General features: G+C 46.0%; 1 protein-coding gene across 2 annotated transcripts in view; it reads left to right on the top strand.

The window, feature by feature from the left end:
* Positions 1 to 18,917, top strand: part of LOC140594266 (uncharacterized) — a 45,400-nt gene that overhangs the window by 779 nt on the left and 25,704 nt on the right. For both annotated transcript variants that reach the window (XR_011995030.1, XM_072725178.1), the window contains exons 2-7: positions 4,380 to 4,508; positions 7,067 to 7,195; positions 9,525 to 9,653; positions 12,185 to 12,313; positions 14,643 to 14,771; positions 17,303 to 17,431. Coding sequence is in view for 1 of the 2 variants with exons in the window: in XM_072725178.1 (XP_072581279.1) it covers positions 4,380 to 4,508; positions 7,067 to 7,195; positions 9,525 to 9,653; positions 12,185 to 12,313; positions 14,643 to 14,771; positions 17,303 to 17,431 (774 nt within the window). In the remaining variant the exon portion in view is untranslated. The remainder of the gene's footprint in view (positions 1 to 4,379; positions 4,509 to 7,066; positions 7,196 to 9,524; positions 9,654 to 12,184; positions 12,314 to 14,642; positions 14,772 to 17,302; positions 17,432 to 18,917) is intronic.

The following is an 18,917-nucleotide window of genomic DNA, read 5'->3' as shown; positions in this document are numbered from 1 at the left end:
TGAATATATAATATTATTCTCAGGTATGCAACAAATAGCCAGTCTTTCTACTTGCGTGGATAATTGGTTAATAAACTAATGACTGAGAGATAACCATGTAAACACTTATTAGTCATTCTCAAAGAAAAATAGGTGATGCACACACTTGAGTAGAGAAAGTAAATTTTACAGATGTGGAGAATGGGAAGCATTTGCACCTAGGAATGTCGCTTGAAAACAGAGACTTCATTAGAGTTGTTTTCATATAACGTCTTACTCAGTTCTCCTAAACTGCCCTCCAGAACTCTGTCCAAAAGCTAAGCTGTGGTTTATCCGAGGACATGCCAAGGTCACCAGGCACTGTTTTGAGGCACGTATATTAGTGTGAGGAATAATTAATGCACAGTGACCTTGTCTCACACGTTTTAAAACACAAGAGTTGATACTAGTGACTCTACTTTCCTGCACACTACTATGCATCACATTTGATGTGCTGATCATGACTCAGGAATTGGAACGTCATGCAGGATAGTCAGGATAGATCAAGAGTCCCAAGAGTATATTCGGGGAGGAAGCAAATAGCTTTTTTTTTTTTTCTCAAGGCCTCTAATTCTGTGAATACTAAATGGTGTTAAGGTAAAATACTTGTATTTAGGCAAAGCCAGTTTGTGTTACAAGGCAATGGTCTGGGAAGTCAGATTCCCAGGGTTCAATCCAGCTCTGGAACTTGGGAAATGTGAGATGTCAGACAGGATATTTAGCTTCTACTTAACCTTCCTGATCACTATCCATACCTTTGTTCATTCAATGCTCATCAAACACATATGTGATGTTTTGTTGACACTCCCTCCTCCTCAGGTAGGGAAACAGAGACACAGTGATGAAGTTCATGAACTCTGAATTAAGGAGCCAGGATATGAATCCAAGCTTAGAGTCCCAAAACTCATATTCTAATTAGTGAACTAAACTGAAATGATGACTCAGGCATGGAGTCATTGGTTACTATGCATCTGTATGTCAGAAAGGACCTGTGCAAAGGGAAATCTCAGCACTGTCTACCATTATGAGGTCACCTCCATGCTTACATAGCCCAGGGAAGCTCTTGAGCCGTGGTGGTACAGATCCTGCCATAGTCACTAGTAGGAAAAGGACATAGGAGGCTGGTCAATTCCAAGTCATAGTTCTGGTCAGTTAAAGCATGATTATGGTCAGCTTAAAGCTATGATAGTGGTAGGTGCAAAGCCATGGTTGTGGTCGGTTTGCAGATTCTGAGGGTTTGGAGGCACCATTAGATAACCTGGTCAAAGTCTGTCAGTGCTGAGCACGTGACCTCGATCCGCTGAGAATCGAGGAGTTTCTTTCATGGTATATGATGGCATTGTCTGTATGATGAGTGCTAGTAATGGTGAAATGAGAGCCTACCCCTGGGACAATGAAGATCAGATCAAGGGCCAGGTTATGGTTAGCTTGGTATCCATTCCCTGCTCATTGCTATTTGCTTGTACAGCTGAGATACAGAGCTGACCAGTGCCCGACCATCAGTGTCATGGCATGGTCTGACCTCAGGCCATGGCACACATAAAATACAATAAGAATTGGAAGCAGAGTGGAGACTGCCCGGCTGGCTCATTAGTGGAGAATGCGACTCTTGATCTAGAGTCATGTGTCTAGTCTATGTTGAGCATGCAGCCGTCTTAAGGAAAAAAAAATGATGACACACATGTGGTAGTATGTCTAATAACACATTCACCCTGAGGCCTAAAACATGCTTGAATGTCATGAATTCACATTAACTGTTCAACATGTTTGGTCAGTTGAAGAGAAGCTACTTCTTGGCAGAGCCCTCATGGGACAGTATGTTTGGAAAATCCTGGGTTGTGAGTCCGCTTGGGAGAAGTCCACTGGTCACTGAGGGCAAGTCCACTGGTGCCCAGGAAGGCTTTATGGGAACCAGATGGCAGTGTGAGCGCTGGGGGAAGATAACCACAGTTGGGCTTCCCGTTGCCATTTCCAAGAGCTTGACTTGGGGGCAACTGCTTTGTGTTTTGGGTGAGGGATTGAAACCGGGAGGTGGATGGCTGCGTTAGGATGTGAACTTTACTCTTGGCTCAGGCAGTCCCCCTTGTTGTGGAATGTCTTGCACAGGGAACTTAGGGCAGGAGGATTTGAGAAAGAGACAGCCCTTGGTTCAGGGGTTCAGAGCATGATCTCCGGGACCCTAGGCAGATCTCAAGTGTTCAGGGACCTCTCTCCCCAGGGAACCAACTCATGTCCTGTCTCAGACCCCTTCCTCATCAGTATTGTAATTTTTGGCAAGTCGTCAACACTATTCACTGTGTTCTCAATGACTATGTTGTTCTGTTTTGCATATTGTCTCATCAAAAGAAAGGTATGTCCCCACACAGTGTCTGCTAGCGAATTTCTTGTTGTTCTTTGACAGTAAGGGCATTTGATATCCTCTAATCTCTTCCTGATTTCAAGCATATAATACGGCGTTGCTTATGACAGGCCCTTGGTTGCAGATAGAATTCCAGAACACATTGAATTTGTATCATTGAAGCTTTGTATCCGATCAGCAACATTTCCCCCTTTGTACCTCCTTCTAGCTCCTATTCTCTTTCCTGATGCTGTGTGTTGACTGTGCCAGGTGCACATATAAGTGCCATCATGCAGTATTTAATTTACATGGCCATGCATGTCATCACAATTCTTGAGGTTTCCTTCCCCTTAACTTGCGATAATATTTCATTGTAGAGATAGACTAATCTTTTTATCCTTTTGTTCATCAATGGACATGAAGTTGTTTCTTTTTTTTGGGTGTGCTGAAAGGTGCTGAAAACACTGTGCAGAATCTCTGCGAAATTCAGCTTTCAATATTTTCTGAACTACTTGCCAAAACTCAGATTGCAAGAATATACGTCAGACCTTTTTAAATATTTGGAGGGGTGAGACTCCACATTGTGTTTCATTGACAATTTATCAGTTTATATTCTCAGGAACCTTAAGCATATGGCAACTCCAAAGCCTTTCTGCATTGCATGCTCACTCAAGTTTCTCTGCAAGGCAAATCACCAGTAATAAGATCAAAGTTTGACCTCTGATAAGGTTATCACTCATTTTCAATGCTCTTCTAACAACTGCACCAGTTCACATTCCCACCTACAGTGCAACAGGGTTCCCCTTTGTCCGCATCCTCTCCAACATTTGTGGTTTCCTGTCTTGTGACTTTTCCCCATTATCACTGGTGTGCGGTGGTATCTAATTGTGGTTTGGATCTGTAGTTCTCTGATGGCCAGCAATGCGGGGCATCTTCTCATGTGCTTGTTGGCCGAGTCTCTGTCTTCCTCTGTGAAATTTCTGTGGGTGTCTTTTCCCGGTTTCATGATCAGATTGTATGTTTCTTTGCTCTTGAGTTGAGTATGTTCTTTATAGACCTTGGATAAGAGCGCGCTATCTGAGCGGTCGTTTGCAAATATCTTCTCCCGTTCTGTAGGTTGTCTTTTACTTTTGTGAACTGTTTCTTTTGCTATGCAGAAGCTTTCGATCTGGGTGAAGTCCCAATAATTCCTTGTTGCTTTTGTTTCTCTAGCCTTGGCGGACGTATCTTGCGAGATGTTGCTGTGGCCAAGTTGAAAAAGGGTGTTGCCTCTCGTCGCCTCTCGGATTTGGATGGATTCTTGTCTCACATTTAGATCTTTCATCCTTTTTGAGTTTATCTTTGTGTGTGATGTCAGAGAATGGCCTGGGATCCTTCTTCTGCATGTGGATGTCCAATATTCCCAGCACCATTTATTGAAGAGACTGTTTTTTTTCCAGGGGGAGTCTTTCCTGCTTTCCCGAATATTAGTTGACCATAAAGTTGAGGGTCCACTTCTGGATTCGCTATTTGGTTCCATTGATCTATGGGTCTGTTTTTGTGCCACAACCACACTGTCTTGATGGCCACGGCTTTGTAGAGCAACCAAAAATCTGGCATTGTGATGCCCCCAGCTATGAACTTCATTTTGAAAAGTCCCCTGTCTCTTTGGGGTCTTTTCCGGTTCCACACTAGAATCTTAAGATGGTTTGTTCCAACTCTCTGAAGAAAGTCCATGGTATTTTGATAGGGATTGCGTGAAATGTGTAAATTGCCCTGGGTAGCATGGACATATTCACAATATTAATTCTTCCTCTCCATGAGCATGGAACATTTTTCCTTCTCTTTATGCCTTCCTCGATTTCCTTCAGGAACGTTCTGTGTTGTTTAGGGTACAGATCCTTTACGTCTTTGGATAGGTTTATTCCTGGGTAGCTTATGCTTTTGGGTGCAGTTGTAAATGGGATTGACTCCTTAATTTTCGAGGCTCTTCTAACAACAACCTGTCAGTCAACAGCTCTTTCTATGTCCATTTATTTCCCAGGATCTGCTGTGGAAACCACAGGAACAGAACCTAGCACACAATCTGGAGACCTCCGCCCTCAACAACAGCTGAAAATATACACCCTCTACCGAAGCAGGGAACTGGACTCCCAAACAGAGATCCCAGAGGGTAACATGAAAATTGATTCATTAAATAATAGCCTCAAGAAATCTTGTCCTAGGGGCACCTGGGTGTTTCTGTCAGCTAAGTCTCTGCCACCGGGGTTTCAGCTCTGGTCATGACATCAAGGTCATCAGATTCACCCATATTCAGCATGGAGGCTGCTTCGTATTCTCTCTTCCTTTCCCTCTGCCCCTCTCCTCTTTACACTTGCTCTTTTGCTCTCTCCACACACGCAAAACAGAATCATTATTCAGTTTTGCTCGGGGTGCCATCGTAGAGACAGACCTCCTAAGCCGTATTCTTTATGTTTCATGTGTCCACATCTTAACTTGAAAGGTCAGTCATTAGTTTGTGGCCAAAATTGTGAAATCGCATTGAGAACCCTAATTTGGTCCGGTTTCATGGGAGGGGTTGTGAGCTAACATTTGGACATACTAGTCCGTGTTAAGTTTTAGCAAAATGTTTTCTGTTTTTACATTTTTTTATTAGAGTTCAATTTTCCAGCTTATAGCATAACACCCAGTGCTCATCCCGCCAAGTGCCCCCATCAGTGCCCATCACCCGGTCACCCCAACTACCCACCCACCTCCGCTTCCACTACCCCTTGTTCAGTTCCCAGAGATCGGTGTGTCTCCTGTTTTGTCACCCTCACTGATATATTCCCTCATTTTCGCCATTCCCTTTATTGCCTTTCACTAGTTTTTATATTCCCCAAATGAATGAGACCATATCAAGTTTGTCCTTTTCCGATGGACTTATTTCACTCAGCATAAGTCCCTCCAGGTGCGTCCGCGTCGGGGCAAATGGTGGGTATTTGTCGTTTCTCACGGCTGAGTAATATTCCATTGTAGCCGTGGACCACATCGTCTTTATCCATTCATCTCTCGAAGGACTCCGAGACTCCTTCCACAGTTTGGCTATTGTGGACATTGCTGCCATAAACATCGGGGTGCAGGTGTCCCCGCGTTTCACCACATCTGCAGCTTTGGGGTGAATCCCCAGCAGTACAATTGCTGGGCCAGAGGGAAGATCTGTTCTTAACTCTTTGGGGAACCTCCACACAGTTTTCCGGAGTGGCTGCACCAGTTCACATTCCCACCTACAGTGCAAGAGGGTTCCCCCTTGTCCGCGTCCTCTCCAACATTTGTTGTTTCCTGTCTTGTGACTTCCCCATTCCCACTGGTGTGAGGTGATATCACATGGGGGTTTGGATCTGTAGTTTCCTGATGGCCAGCGATGCGGGCCATGTTCTCATGTGCTTGTTGGCCGTTTCTCTGTCTTCCCCTGTGAGATTTCTGTTCGGGTCTTCTGCCCGTTTCACGATCGGATTGTTTGTTTCTCTGCTCTTGAGTTGAGTATGTTCTTTATAGATCTTGGACACCAGCCCTTTGACTGAGCGGTCGTTTGCAAGTATCTTCTCCCGTTCTGTAGGTTGTCTTTTACTTTTGTGGACTGTTTCTTTTGCTGCGCAGGAGCTTTCGATCTGGCTGGAGTCCCAATAATTCCTTGTTGATTTGTTTCTCTTGCCTTGGCGGACGTATCTTGCGAGATGTTGCTGTGGCCAAGTTGAAAAACGGTGTTGCCTCTGTTCACCTCTCGGATTTGGATGGATTCTTGTCTCACATTTAGATCTTTCATCCTTTTTGAGTTTATCTTTGTGTGTGGTGTCAGAGAATGGTCTAGCTTCCTTCTTCTGCATGTGGATGTCCAGTGTTCCCAGCACCCTTTATTGAAGAGACTGTCTTTATCCAGGGATAGTCTTTCCTGCTTTCTCGAATATTAGTTGACCATAAAGTTGAGGGTCCACTTCTGGATTCGCTATTCGGTTCCATTGAGCTATGGGTCTGTTTTTGTGCCACTACCACACTGTCTTGATGGCCACGGCTTTGTAGTACAACCTGAAATCGGGCCTTGTGATGCCCCCAGCTGTAGCCTTCTTTTTGAATAGTCCCCTGTCTCTTTGGGGTCTTTTCCGGTTCCACACTAGAATCTTAAGATGGTTTGTTCCAAATCTCTGAAGAAAGTCCCCGGTATTTTGGGGTTTTTTGGGGTTTTGTTTTTGTTTTTGTTTTTGTTTTTTTAATTTTAATTTATTTATGATAGTCACAGAGAGAGAGAGAGGCAGAGACACAGGCAGAGGGAGAAGCAGGCTCCATGCACCGGGAGCCTGACGTGGGATTCGATCCCGGGTCTCCAGGATCACGCCCTGGGCCAAAGGCAGGCGCCAAACCGCTGCGCCACCCAGGGATCCCTCCCCGGTATTTTGATAGGGATTGCGTGAAATATATAAATTGCCCTGGGTAGCATGGACATTTTCACAATATTAATTCTTCCTCTCCATGAGCATGGAACCTTTTTCCTTCTCTTGATGCCTTCCTCGATTTCTTTCAGGAACGTTCTGTGGTGTTTAGGGTACAGATCCTTTACCTCTTTGGTTAGGTTTATTCCCGGGTAGCTTATGTTTTTGGGTGCAGTTGTAAATGGGATTGACTCCTTAATTTTCGAGGCTCTTCTAACAACAACCTGTCAGTCAACAGCTCTTTCTATGTCCATTTATTTCCCAGGCGCTGGAGTGATAACAACCGAACCTGAATCTCGAAGAAACCCTTGGTACACCTGCCCTGGAGCATGGCCAAAAATGTTTTCCATCCTCCGTATCAGAAGAGTTCAGCCAACAGACGACAGGCCGGAGGGTAACATGAAAATTGATTCATTAAATAATAGCCTCAAGAAATCTTGTCCTAGGGGCACCTGGGTGTTTCTGTCAGCTAAGTCTCTGCCTCCGGGGTTTCAGCTCTGGTCATGACCTCAAGGTCATCAGATTCACCCATATTCAGCATGGAGCCTGCTTCGTATTCTCTCTTCCTTTCCCTCTGCCCCTCTCCTCCTTACACTTGCTCTTTTGCTCTCTCCACACACGCAAAACAGAATCATTATTCAGTTTTGCTCGGGGTGCCATCGTAGAGACAGACCTCCTAAACCGTATTCTTTATGTTTCATGTGTCCACATCTTAACTTGAAAGGTCAGTCATTAGTTTGTGGCCAAAATTGTGAAATTGCATTGAGAACTCTAATTTGGTCCGATTTCATGGGAGGGGTTGTGAGGTAACATTTGGACATACTAGTCCGTGTTAAGTATTAGCAAAATGTTTTCTGTTTTTACATTTTTTTATTGGAGTTCAATTTGCCAGCATATAGCATAACACCTAGTGCTCATCCCGCCAAGTGCCCCCATCAGGGGCCATCACCCAGTCGCCCCAACCGCCCGCCCACCTCTCCTTCCACTACCCCTTGTTCAGTTCCCAGAGTTCGGTGTGTCTCCTGTTTTGTCACCCTCACTGATATTTTCCTTCATTTTCCCCTTTCCCTTTATTGCCTTCACTAGTTTTTATATTCCCCAAATGAATGAGACCATATCAAGTTTGTCCTTTTCCGATGGACTCATTTCACTCAGCATAAGTCCCTCCAGGTGCATCCACGTCGGAGCTAATGGTGGGTATTTGTCGTTTCTCACGGCTGAGTTATATTCCGTTGTAGCCGTGGACCACATCTTCTTTATCCATTCATCTCTCGAAGGACTCCGAGACTCCTTCCACAGTTTGGCTATTGTGGACATTGCTGCCATAAACATCGGGGTGCAGGTGTCCCCGCATTTCACCGCATCTTTAGCTTTGGGGTATAACCCCAGCAGTGCCATTGCTGGCCCGGAGGAAAGATCTGTTCTTAACTCTTTGAGGAACCTCCACACAGTTTTCCGGAGTGGCTGCACCTGTTCACATTCCCACCTACAGTGCAAGAGGGTTCCCCCTTGTCCGCGTCCTCTCCAACATTTGTTGTTTCCTGTCTCGTGACTTTTCCCCATTCCCGCAGGTGTGAGGTGGTATCTCCTGGGGGTTTGGATCTGTAGTTTCCTGATGGCCAGCGATGTGGGGCATGTTCTCATGTGCTTGTTGGCCGTGTCTCTGTCTTCCCCTGTGAGATTTCTGTTTGGATCTTTTTCCGTTTCACGATCGGATTGTTTGTTTCTCTGCTCTTGAGTTGAGTATGTTCTTTATAGATCTTGGACACTAGCCCTTTGACTGAGCGGTCGTCTGCAAATATCTTCTCCCGTTCTGTAGGTTGTCTTTTACTTTTGTGGACTGTTGTTTGCTGCGCAGGAGCTTTCGATCTGGCTGAAGTCCCAATAATTCCTTGTTGCTTTTGTTTCTCTTGCCTTGGCGGACGTATCTTGCGAGATGTTGCTGTGGCCAAGTTGAAAAACGGTGTTGCCTCTGTTCGCCTCTCGGATTTGGATGGATTCTTGTCTCACATTTAGATCGTTCATGCTTTTTGAGTTTTTCCCTGTGTGTCGTGTCAGAGAATGGTCTAGCTTCCTTCTTCTGCATGTGGATGTCCAGTGTTCCCAGCACCCTTTATGGAAGACACTGTCTTTATCCAGGGATAGTCTTTCCAGCTTTCGCGAATATTAGTTGACCATAAAGTTGAGGGTCCACTTCTGGATGCGCTACTCGGTTCCATTGATCTATGGGTCTGTGTTTGTGCTACTACCACACTGTCTCGATGGCCACGGCTTTGTAGTACAACCTGGAATCGGGCCTCGTGATGCCCCCAGCTGTGGCCTTCGTTTTGAATAGTCCCCTGGCTCTTTGGGGTCTTTTCCGGTTCCACACTAGAATCTTAAGATGGTTTGTTCCAACTCTCTGAAGAAAGTCCCCGGTATTTTGTTAGGGATTGCGTGAAATGTGTAAATTGCCCTGGGTAGCATGGACATTTTCACAATATTAATTCTTCCTCTCCATGAGCATGGAACCTTTTTCCTTCTCTTGATGCCTTCCTCGATTTCTTTCAGGAACGTTCTGTGGTGTTTAGGGTACAGATCCTTTACCTCTTTGGTTAGGTTTATTCCCGGGTAGCTTATGCTTTTGGGTGCAGTTGTAAATGGGATTGACTCCTTAATTTTCGAGGCTCTTCTAACAACAACCTGTCAGTCAACAGCTCTTTCTATGTCCATTTATTTACCAGGAGCTGCTGTGATAACAACCGAACCTGAATATAGCAGACAACCTGGGTACATCTGCCCAGGAGCACGGCGAAAGCTCTTTGCAATCCGCAGAAACAGAAGAGTTCAGCCAACAGACGACAGGCCGGAGGGTAACATGAAAATTGATTCATTAAATAATAGCCTCAAGAAATCTTGTCCTAGGGGCACCTGGGTGTTTCTGTCAGCTAAGTCTCTGCCTCCTGGGTTTCAGCTCCGGTCATGACCTCAAGGTTATCAGATTCACCCATATTCAGCATGGAGCCTGCTTCGTATTCTCTCTTCCTTTCCCTCTGCCCCTCTCCTCCTTACACTTGCTCTTTTGCTCTCTCCACACACGCAAAACAGAATCATTATTCAGTTTTGCTCGGGGTGCCATCGTAGAGACAGACCTCCTAAGCCGTATTCTTTATGTTTCATGTGTCCACATCTTAACTTGAAAGGTCAGTCATTAGTTTGTGGCCAAAATTGTGAAATCGCATTGAGAACTCTAATTTGGTCAGATTTCATGGGAGGGGTTGTGAGGTAACATTTGGACATACTAGTCCGTGTTAAGTATTAGCAAAATGTTTTCTGTTTTTACATTTTTTTATTGGAGCTCAAATTGCCAGCATATAGCATAACACCCAGTGCTCATCCCGCCAAGTGCGCCCATCAGTGCCCATCACCCAGTCGCCCCAACCGCCCGCCCACCTCTCCTTCCACTACCCCTTGTTCACTTCCCAGAGTTCGGTGTGTCTCCTGTTTTGTCACCCTCACTGATATTTTCCTTCATTTTCCCCATTCCCTTTATTGCATTTCACTAGTTTTTATATTCCCCAAATGAATGAGACCATATCAAGTTTGTCCTTTTCCGATGGACTTATTTCAATCAGCATAAGTCCCTCCAGGTGCATCCACGTCGGAGCAAATGGTGGGTATTCGTCGTTTCTCATGGCTGAGTAATATTCCGTTGTAGCCGTGGACCACATCAACTTTATCCATTCATCTCTCGATGGACCCCGAGGCTCCTTCCACAGTTTGGCTATTGTGGACATTGCTGCCATAAACTTCGGGGTGCAGGTGTCCCCGCATTTCACCGCATCTTCAGCTTTGGGGTGAATCCCCAGCAGTGCCATTGCTGGGCTGGAGGGAAGATCTGTTCTTAACTCTTTGAGGAACCTCCACACAGTTTTCCGGAGTGGCTGCACCTGTTCACATTCCCACCTACAGTGCAAGAGGGTTCCCCTTTGTCCGCGTCCTCTCCAACATTTCTTGTTTCCTGTCTCGTGACTTTTCCCCATTCCCGCCGGTGTGAAGTGGTATCTCATGGGGGTTTGGATCTGTAGTTTCCTGATGGCCAGTGATGCGGGCCATGTTCTCATGTGCTTGTTGGCCGTGTCTCTGTCTTCCCCTGTGGGATTTCTGTTCGGGTCTTCTGCCCGTTTCATGATCAGATTGTTTGTTTCTTTGCTCTTGAGTTGAGTATGTTCTTTAGAGATCTTGGACACTAGCCCTTTGTCTGAGCGGTCGTTTGCAAATATCTTCTCCCGTTCTGTAGGTTTTCTTTAACTTTTGTGGACTGTTTCTTTTCCTGCGCAGGAGCTTTCGATCTGGCTGAAGTCCCAATAATTCCTCGTTGCTTTTGTTTCTCTTGCCTTGGCAGACGTATTTTGCGAGATGTTGCTGTGGCCAAGTTGAAAAACGGTGTTGCCTCTGTTCGCCTTTCGGATTTGGATGGATTCTTGTCTCACATTTAGATCTTTCATCCTTTTTGAGTTTTTCCCTGTGTGTGGTGTCAGAGAATGGTCTAGCTTCCGTCTTCTGCATGTGGATGTCCAGTGTTCCCAGCACCCTTTATTGAAGAGACTGTCTTTTTCCAGGGATAGTCTTTCCTGCTTTCTCGAATAGAGTTGACCATAAAGTTGAGGGTCGACTTCTGGATTCGCTATTCGGTTCCATTGAGCTAAGGGTCTGTTTTTGTGCCACTACCACACTGTCTTGATAGCCACGGCTTTGTAGTACAACCTGAAATCGGGCCTTGTGATGCCCCCAGCTGTGGCCTTCGTTTTGAATAGTCCCCTGGCTCTTTGGGGTCTTTTCAGTATCCACACTAGCATCTTATTTTTTTTTATTTTTATTTACTAATGATAGTCACACAGAGAGAGAGAATGGGGCAGAGACATAGGCAGAGGGACAAGCAGGCTCCATGCACCGGGAGCCCGACGTGGGATTCGATCCCAGATCTCCAGGATCGCGCCCTGGGCCAAAGGCAGCCACTAAACCGCTGCGCCACCCAGGGATCCCCCACACTAGAATCTTAAGATGGTTTGTTCTAACTCTCTGAAGAAAGTCCCCAGTATTTTGATAGGGATTGCGTGAAATATATAAATTGCCCTGGGTAGCATGGACATTTTCACAATATTAATTCTTCCTCTCCATGAGCATGGAACCTTTTTCCTTCTCTTGATGCCTTCCTCGATTTCTTTCAGGAACGTTCTGTGGTGTTTAGGGTACAGATCCTTTACCTCTTTGGTTAGGTTTATTCCCGGGTAGCTTATGTTTTTGGGTGCAGTTGTAAATGGGATTGACTCCTTAATTTTCGAGGCTCTTCTAACAACAACCTGTCAGTCAACAGCTCTTTCTATGTCCATTTATTTCCCAGGAGCTGGAGTGATAACAACCGAACCTGAATCTCGAAGAAACCCTTGGTACACCTGCCCTGGAGCATGGCCAAAAATGTTTTCCATCCTCCGTATCAGAAGAGTTCAGCCAACAGACGACAGGCCGGAGGGTAACATGAAAATTGATTCATTAAATAATAGCCTCAAGAAATCTTGTCCTAGGGGCACCTGGGTGTTTCTGTCAGCTAAGTCTCTGCCTCTGGGGTTTCAGCTCTGGTCATGACCTCAAGGTCATCAGATTCACCCATATTCAGCATGGAGCCTGCTTCGTATTCTCTCTTCCTTTCCCTCTGCCCCTCTCCTCCTTACACTTGCTCTTTTGCTCTCTCCACACACGCAAAACAGAATCATTATTCAGTTTTGCTCGGGGTGCCATCGTAGAGACAGACCTCCTAAGCCGTATTCTTTATGTTTCATGTGTCCACATCTTAACTTGAAAGGTCAGTCATTAGTTTGTGGCCAAAATTGTGAAATTGCATTGAGAACTCTAATTTGGTCCGATTTCATGGGAGGGGTTGTGAGGTAACATTTGGACATACTAGTCCGTGTTAAGTATTAGCAAAATGTTTTCTGTTTTTACATTTTTTTATTGGAGTTCAATTTGCCAGCATATAGCATAACACCTAGTGCTCATCCCGCCAAGTGCCCCCATCAGGGGCCATCACCCAGTCGCCCCAACCGCCCGCCCACCTCCCCTTCCACTACCCCTTGTTCAGTTCCCAGAGTTCGGTGTGTCTCCTGTTTTGTCACCCTCACTGATATTTTCCTTCATTTTCCCCTTTCCCTTTATTGCCTTCACTAGTTTTTATATTCCCCAAATGAATGAGACCATATCAAGTTTGTCCTTTTCCGATGGACTCATTTCACTCAGCATAAGTCCCTCCAGGTGCATCCACGTCGGAGCTAATGGTGGGTATTTGTCGTTTCTCACGGCTGAGTTATATTCCGTTGTAGCCGTGGACCACATCTTCTTTATCCATTCATCTCTCGAAGGACTCCGAGACTCCTTCCACAGTTTGGCTATTGTGGACATTGCTGCCATAAACATCGGGGTGCAGGTGTCCCCGCATTTCACCGCATCTTTAGCTTTGGGGTATAACCCCAGCAGTGCCATTGCTGGCCCGGAGGAAAGATCTGTTCTTAACTCTTTGAGGAACCTCCACACAGTTTTCCGGAGTGGCTGCACCTGTTCACATTCCCACCTACAGTGCAAGAGGGTTCCCCCTTGTCCGCGTCCTCTCCAACATTTGTTGTTTCCTGTCTCGTGACTTTTCCCCATTCCCGCAGGTGTGAGGTGGTATCTCCTGGGGGTTTGGATCTGTAGTTTCCTGATGGCCAGCGATGTGGGGCATGTTCTCATGTGCTTGTTGGCCGTGTCTCTGTCTTCCCCTGTGAGATTTCTGTTTGGATCTTTTTCCGTTTCACGATCGGATTGTTTGTTTCTCTGCTCTTGAGTTGAGTATGTTCTTTATAGATCTTGGACACTAGCCCTTTGACTGAGCGGTCGTCTGCAAATATCTTCTCCCGTTCTGTAGGTTGTCTTTTACTTTTGTGGACTGTTGTTTGCTGCGCAGGAGCTTTCGATCTGGCTGAAGTCCCAATAATTCCTTGTTGCTTTTGTTTCTCTTGCCTTGGCGGACGTATCTTGCGAGATGTTGCTGTGGCCAAGTTGAAAAACGGTGTTGCCTCTGTTCGCCTCTCGGATTTGGATGGATTCTTGTCTCACATTTAGATCGTTCATGCTTTTTGAGTTTTTCCCTGTGTGTCGTGTCAGAGAATGGTCTAGCTTCCTTCTTCTGCATGTGGATGTCCAGTGTTCCCAGCACCCTTTATGGAAGACACTGTCTTTATCCAGGGATAGTCTTTCCAGCTTTCGCGAATATTAGTTGACCATAAAGTTGAGGGTCCACTTCTGGATGCGCTACTCGGTTCCATTGATCTATGGGTCTGTGTTTGTGCTACTACCACACTGTCTCGATGGCCACGGCTTTGTAGTACAACCTGGAATCGGGCCTCGTGATGCCCCCAGCTGTGGCCTTCGTTTTGAATAGTCCCCTGGCTCTTTGGGGTCTTTTCCGGTTCCACACTAGAATCTTAAGATGGTTTGTTCCAACTCTCTGAAGAAAGTCCCCGGTATTTTGTTAGGGATTGCGTGAAATGTGTAAATTGCCCTGGGTAGCATGGACATTTTCACAATATTAATTCTTCCTCTCCATGAGCATGGAACCTTTTTCCTTCTCTTGATGCCTTCCTCGATTTCTTTCAGGAACGTTCTGTGGTGTTTAGGGTACAGATCCTTTACCTCTTTGGTTAGGTTTATTCCCGGGTAGCTTATGCTTTTGGGTGCAGTTGTAAATGGGATTGACTCCTTAATTTTCGAGGCTCTTCTAACAACAACCTGTCAGTCAACAGCTCTTTCTATGTCCATTTATTTACCAGGAGCTGCTGTGATAACAACCGAACCTGAATATAGCAGACAACCTGGGTACATCTGCCCAGGAGCACGGCGAAAGCTCTTTGCAATCCGCAGAAACAGAAGAGTTCAGCCAACAGACGACAGGCCGGAGGGTAACATGAAAATTGATTCATTAAATAATAGCCTCAAGAAATCTTGTCCTAGGGGCACCTGGGTGTTTCTGTCAGCTAAGTCTCTGCCTCCTGGGTTTCAGCTCCGGTCATGACCTCAAGGTTATCAGATTCACCCATATTCAGCATGGAGCCTGCTTCGTATTCTCTCTTCCTTTCCCTCTGCCCCTCTCCTCCTTACACTTGCTCTTTTGCTCTCTCCACACACGCAAAACAGAATCATTATTCAGTTTTGCTCGGGGTGCCATCGTAGAGACAGACCTCCTAAGCCGTATTCTTTATGTTTCATGTGTCCACATCTTAACTTGAAAGGTCAGTCATTAGTTTGTGGCCAAAATTGTGAAATCGCATTGAGAACTCTAATTTGGTCAGATTTCATGGGAGGGGTTGTGAGGTAACATTTGGACATACTAGTCCGTGTTAAGTATTAGCAAAATGTTTTCTGTTTTTACATTTTTTTATTGGAGCTCAAATTGCCAGCATATAGCATAACACCCAGTGCTCATCCCGCCAAGTGCGCCCATCAGTGCCCATCACCCAGTCGCCCCAACCGCCCGCCCACCTCTCCTTCCACTACCCCTTGTTCACTTCCCAGAGTTCGGTGTGTCTCCTGTTTTGTCACCCTCACTGATATTTTCCTTCATTTTCCCCATTCCCTTTATTGCATTTCACTAGTTTTTATATTCCCCAAATGAATGAGACCATATCAAGTTTGTCCTTTTCCGATGGACTTATTTCAATCAGCATAAGTCCCTCCAGGTGCATCCACGTCGGAGCAAATGGTGGGTATTCGTCGTTTCTCATGGCTGAGTAATATTCCGTTGTAGCCGTGGACCACATCAACTTTATCCATTCATCTCTCGATGGACCCCGAGGCTCCTTCCACAGTTTGGCTATTGTGGACATTGCTGCCATAAACTTCGGGGTGCAGGTGTCCCCGCATTTCACCGCATCTTCAGCTTTGGGGTGAATCCCCAGCAGTGCCATTGCTGGGCTGGAGGGAAGATCTGTTCTTAACTCTTTGAGGAACCTCCACACAGTTTTCCGGAGTGGCTGCACCTGTTCACATTCCCACCTACAGTGCAAGAGGGTTCCCCTTTGTCCGCGTCCTCTCCAACATTTCTTGTTTCCTGTCTCGTGACTTTTCCCCATTCCCGCCGGTGTGAAGTGGTATCTCATGGGGGTTTGGATCTGTAGTTTCCTGATGGCCAGTGATGCGGGCCATGTTCTCATGTGCTTGTTGGCCGTGTCTCTGTCTTCCCCTGTGGGATTTCTGTTCGGGTCTTCTGCCCGTTTCATGATCAGATTGTTTGTTTCTTTGCTCTTGAGTTGAGTATGTTCTTTAGAGATCTTGGACACTAGCCCTTTGTCTGAGCGGTCGTTTGCAAATATCTTCTCCCGTTCTGTAGGTTTTCTTTAACTTTTGTGGACTGTTTCTTTTCCTGCGCAGGAGCTTTCGATCTGGCTGAAGTCCCAATAATTCCTCGTTGCTTTTGTTTCTCTTGCCTTGGCAGACGTATTTTGCGAGATGTTGCTGTGGCCAAGTTGAAAAACGGTGTTGCCTCTGTTCGCCTTTCGGATTTGGATGGATTCTTGTCTCACATTTAGATCTTTCATCCTTTTTGAGTTTTTCCCTGTGTGTGGTGTCAGAGAATGGTCTAGCTTCCGTCTTCTGCATGTGGATGTCCAGTGTTCCCAGCACCCTTTATTGAAGAGACTGTCTTTTTCCAGGGATAGTCTTTCCTGCTTTCTCGAATAGAGTTGACCATAAAGTTGAGGGTCGACTTCTGGATTCGCTATTCGGTTCCATTGAGCTAAGGGTCTGTTTTTGTGCCACTACCACACTGTCTTGATAGCCACGGCTTTGTAGTACAACCTGAAATCGGGCCTTGTGATGCCCCCAGCTGTGGCCTTCGTTTTGAATAGTCCCCTGGCTCTTTGGGGTCTTTTCAGTATCCACACTAGCATCTTATTTTTTTTTATTTTTATTTACTAATGATAGTCACACAGAGAGAGAGAATGGGGCAGAGACATAGGCAGAGGGACAAGCAGGCTCCATGCACCGGGAGCCCGACGTGGGATTCGATCCCAGATCTCCAGGATCGCGCCCTGGGCCAAAGGCAGCCACTAAACCGCTGCGCCACCCAGGGATCCCCCACACTAGAATCTTAAGATGGTTTGTTCTAACTCTCTGAAGAAAGTCCCCAGTATTTTGATAGGGATTGCGTGAAATATATAAATTGCCCTGGGTAGCATGGACATTTTCACAATATTAATTCTTCCTCTCCATGAGCATGGAACCTTTTTCCTTCTCTTGATGCCTTCCTCGATTTCTTTCAGGAACGTTCTGTGGTGTTTAGGGTACAGATCCTTTACCTCTTTGGTTAGGTTTATTCCCGGGTAGCTTATGTTTTTGGGTGCAGTTGTAAATGGGATTGACTCCTTAATTTTCGAGGCTCTTCTAACAACAACCTGTCAGTCAACAGCTCTTTCTATGTCCATTTATTTCCCAGGAGCTGGAGTGATAACAACCGAACCTGAATCTCGAAGAAACCCTTGGTACACCTGCCCTGGAGCATGGCCAAAAATGTTTTCCATCCTCCGTATCAGAAGAGTTCAGCCAACAGACGACAGGCCGGAGGGTAACATGAAAATTGATTCATTAAATAATAGCCTCAAGAAATCTTGTCCTAGGGGCACCTGGGTGTTTCTGTCAGCTAAGTCTCTGCCTCTGGGGTTTCAGCTCTGGTCATGACCTCAAGGTCATCAGATTCACCCATATTCAGCATGGAGCCTGCTTCGTATTCTCTCTTCCTTTCCCTCTGCCCCTCTCCTCCTTACACTTGCTCTTTTGCTCTCTCCACACACGCAAAACAGAATCATTATTCAGTTTTGCTCGGGGTGCCATCGTAGAGACAGACCTCCTAAGCCGTATTCTTTATGTTTCATGTGTCCACATCTTAACTTGAAAGGTCAGTCATTAGTTTGTGGCCAAAATTGTGAAATCGCATTGAGAACTCTAATTTGGTCCGATTTCATGGGAGGGGTTGTGAGGTAACATTTGGACATACTAGTCCGTGTTAAGTATTAGCAAAATGTTTTCTGTTTTTACATTTTTTTATTGGAGTTCAATTTGCCAGCATATAGCATAACACCTAGTGCTCATCCCGCCAAGTGCCCCCATCAGGGGCCATCACCCAGTCGCCCCAACCGCCCGCCCACCTCCCCTTCCACTACCCCTTGTTCAGTTCCCAGAGTTCGGTGTGTCTCCTGTTTTGTCACCCTCACTGATATTTTCCTTCATTTTCCCCTTTCCCTTTATTGCCTTCACTAGTTTTTATATTCCCCAAATGAATGAGACCATATCAAGTTTGTCCTTTTCCGATGGACTCATTTCACTCAGCATAAGTCCCTCCAGGTGCATCCACGTCGGAGCTAATGGTGGGTATTTGTCGTTTCTCACGGCTGAGTTATATTCCGTTGTAGCCGTGGACCACATCTTCTTTATCCATTCATCTCTCGAAGGACTCCGAGACTCCTTCCACAGTTTGGCTATTGTGGACATTGCTGCCATAAACATCGGGGTGCAGGTGTCCCCGCATTTCACCGCATCTTTAGCTTTGGGGTATAACCCCAGCAGTGCCATTGCTGGCCCGGAGGAAAGATCTGTTCTTAACTCTTTGAGGAACCTCCACACAGTTTTCCGGAGTGGCTGCACCTGTTCACATTCCCACCTACAGTGCAAGAGGGTTCCCCCTTGTCCGCGTCCTCTCCAACATTTGTTGTTTCCTGTCTCGTGACTTTTCCCCATTCCCGCAGGTGTGAGGTGGTATCTCCTGGGGGTTTGGATCTGTAGTTTCCTGATGGCCAGCGATGTGGGGCATGTTCTCATGTGCTTGTTGGCCGTGTCTCTGTCTTCCCCTGTGAGATTTCTGTTTGGATCTTTTTCCGTTTCACGATCGGATTGTTTGTTTCTCTGCTCTTGAGTTGAGTATGTTCTTTATAGATCTTGGACACTAGCCCTTTGACTGAGCGGTCGTCTGCAAATATCTTCTCCCGTTCTGTAGGTTGTCTTTTACTTTTGTGGACTGTTGTTTGCTGCGCAGGAGCTTTCGATCTGGCTGAAGT

Source organism: Vulpes vulpes, chromosome 10 (genome assembly GCF_048418805.1).
Source record: "Vulpes vulpes isolate BD-2025 chromosome 10, VulVul3, whole genome shotgun sequence".
In the NCBI taxonomy this organism is placed as follows: Eukaryota; Metazoa; Chordata; class Mammalia; order Carnivora; family Canidae; genus Vulpes; species Vulpes vulpes.
This window is presented reverse-complemented; position numbering and strand designations above follow the sequence as displayed.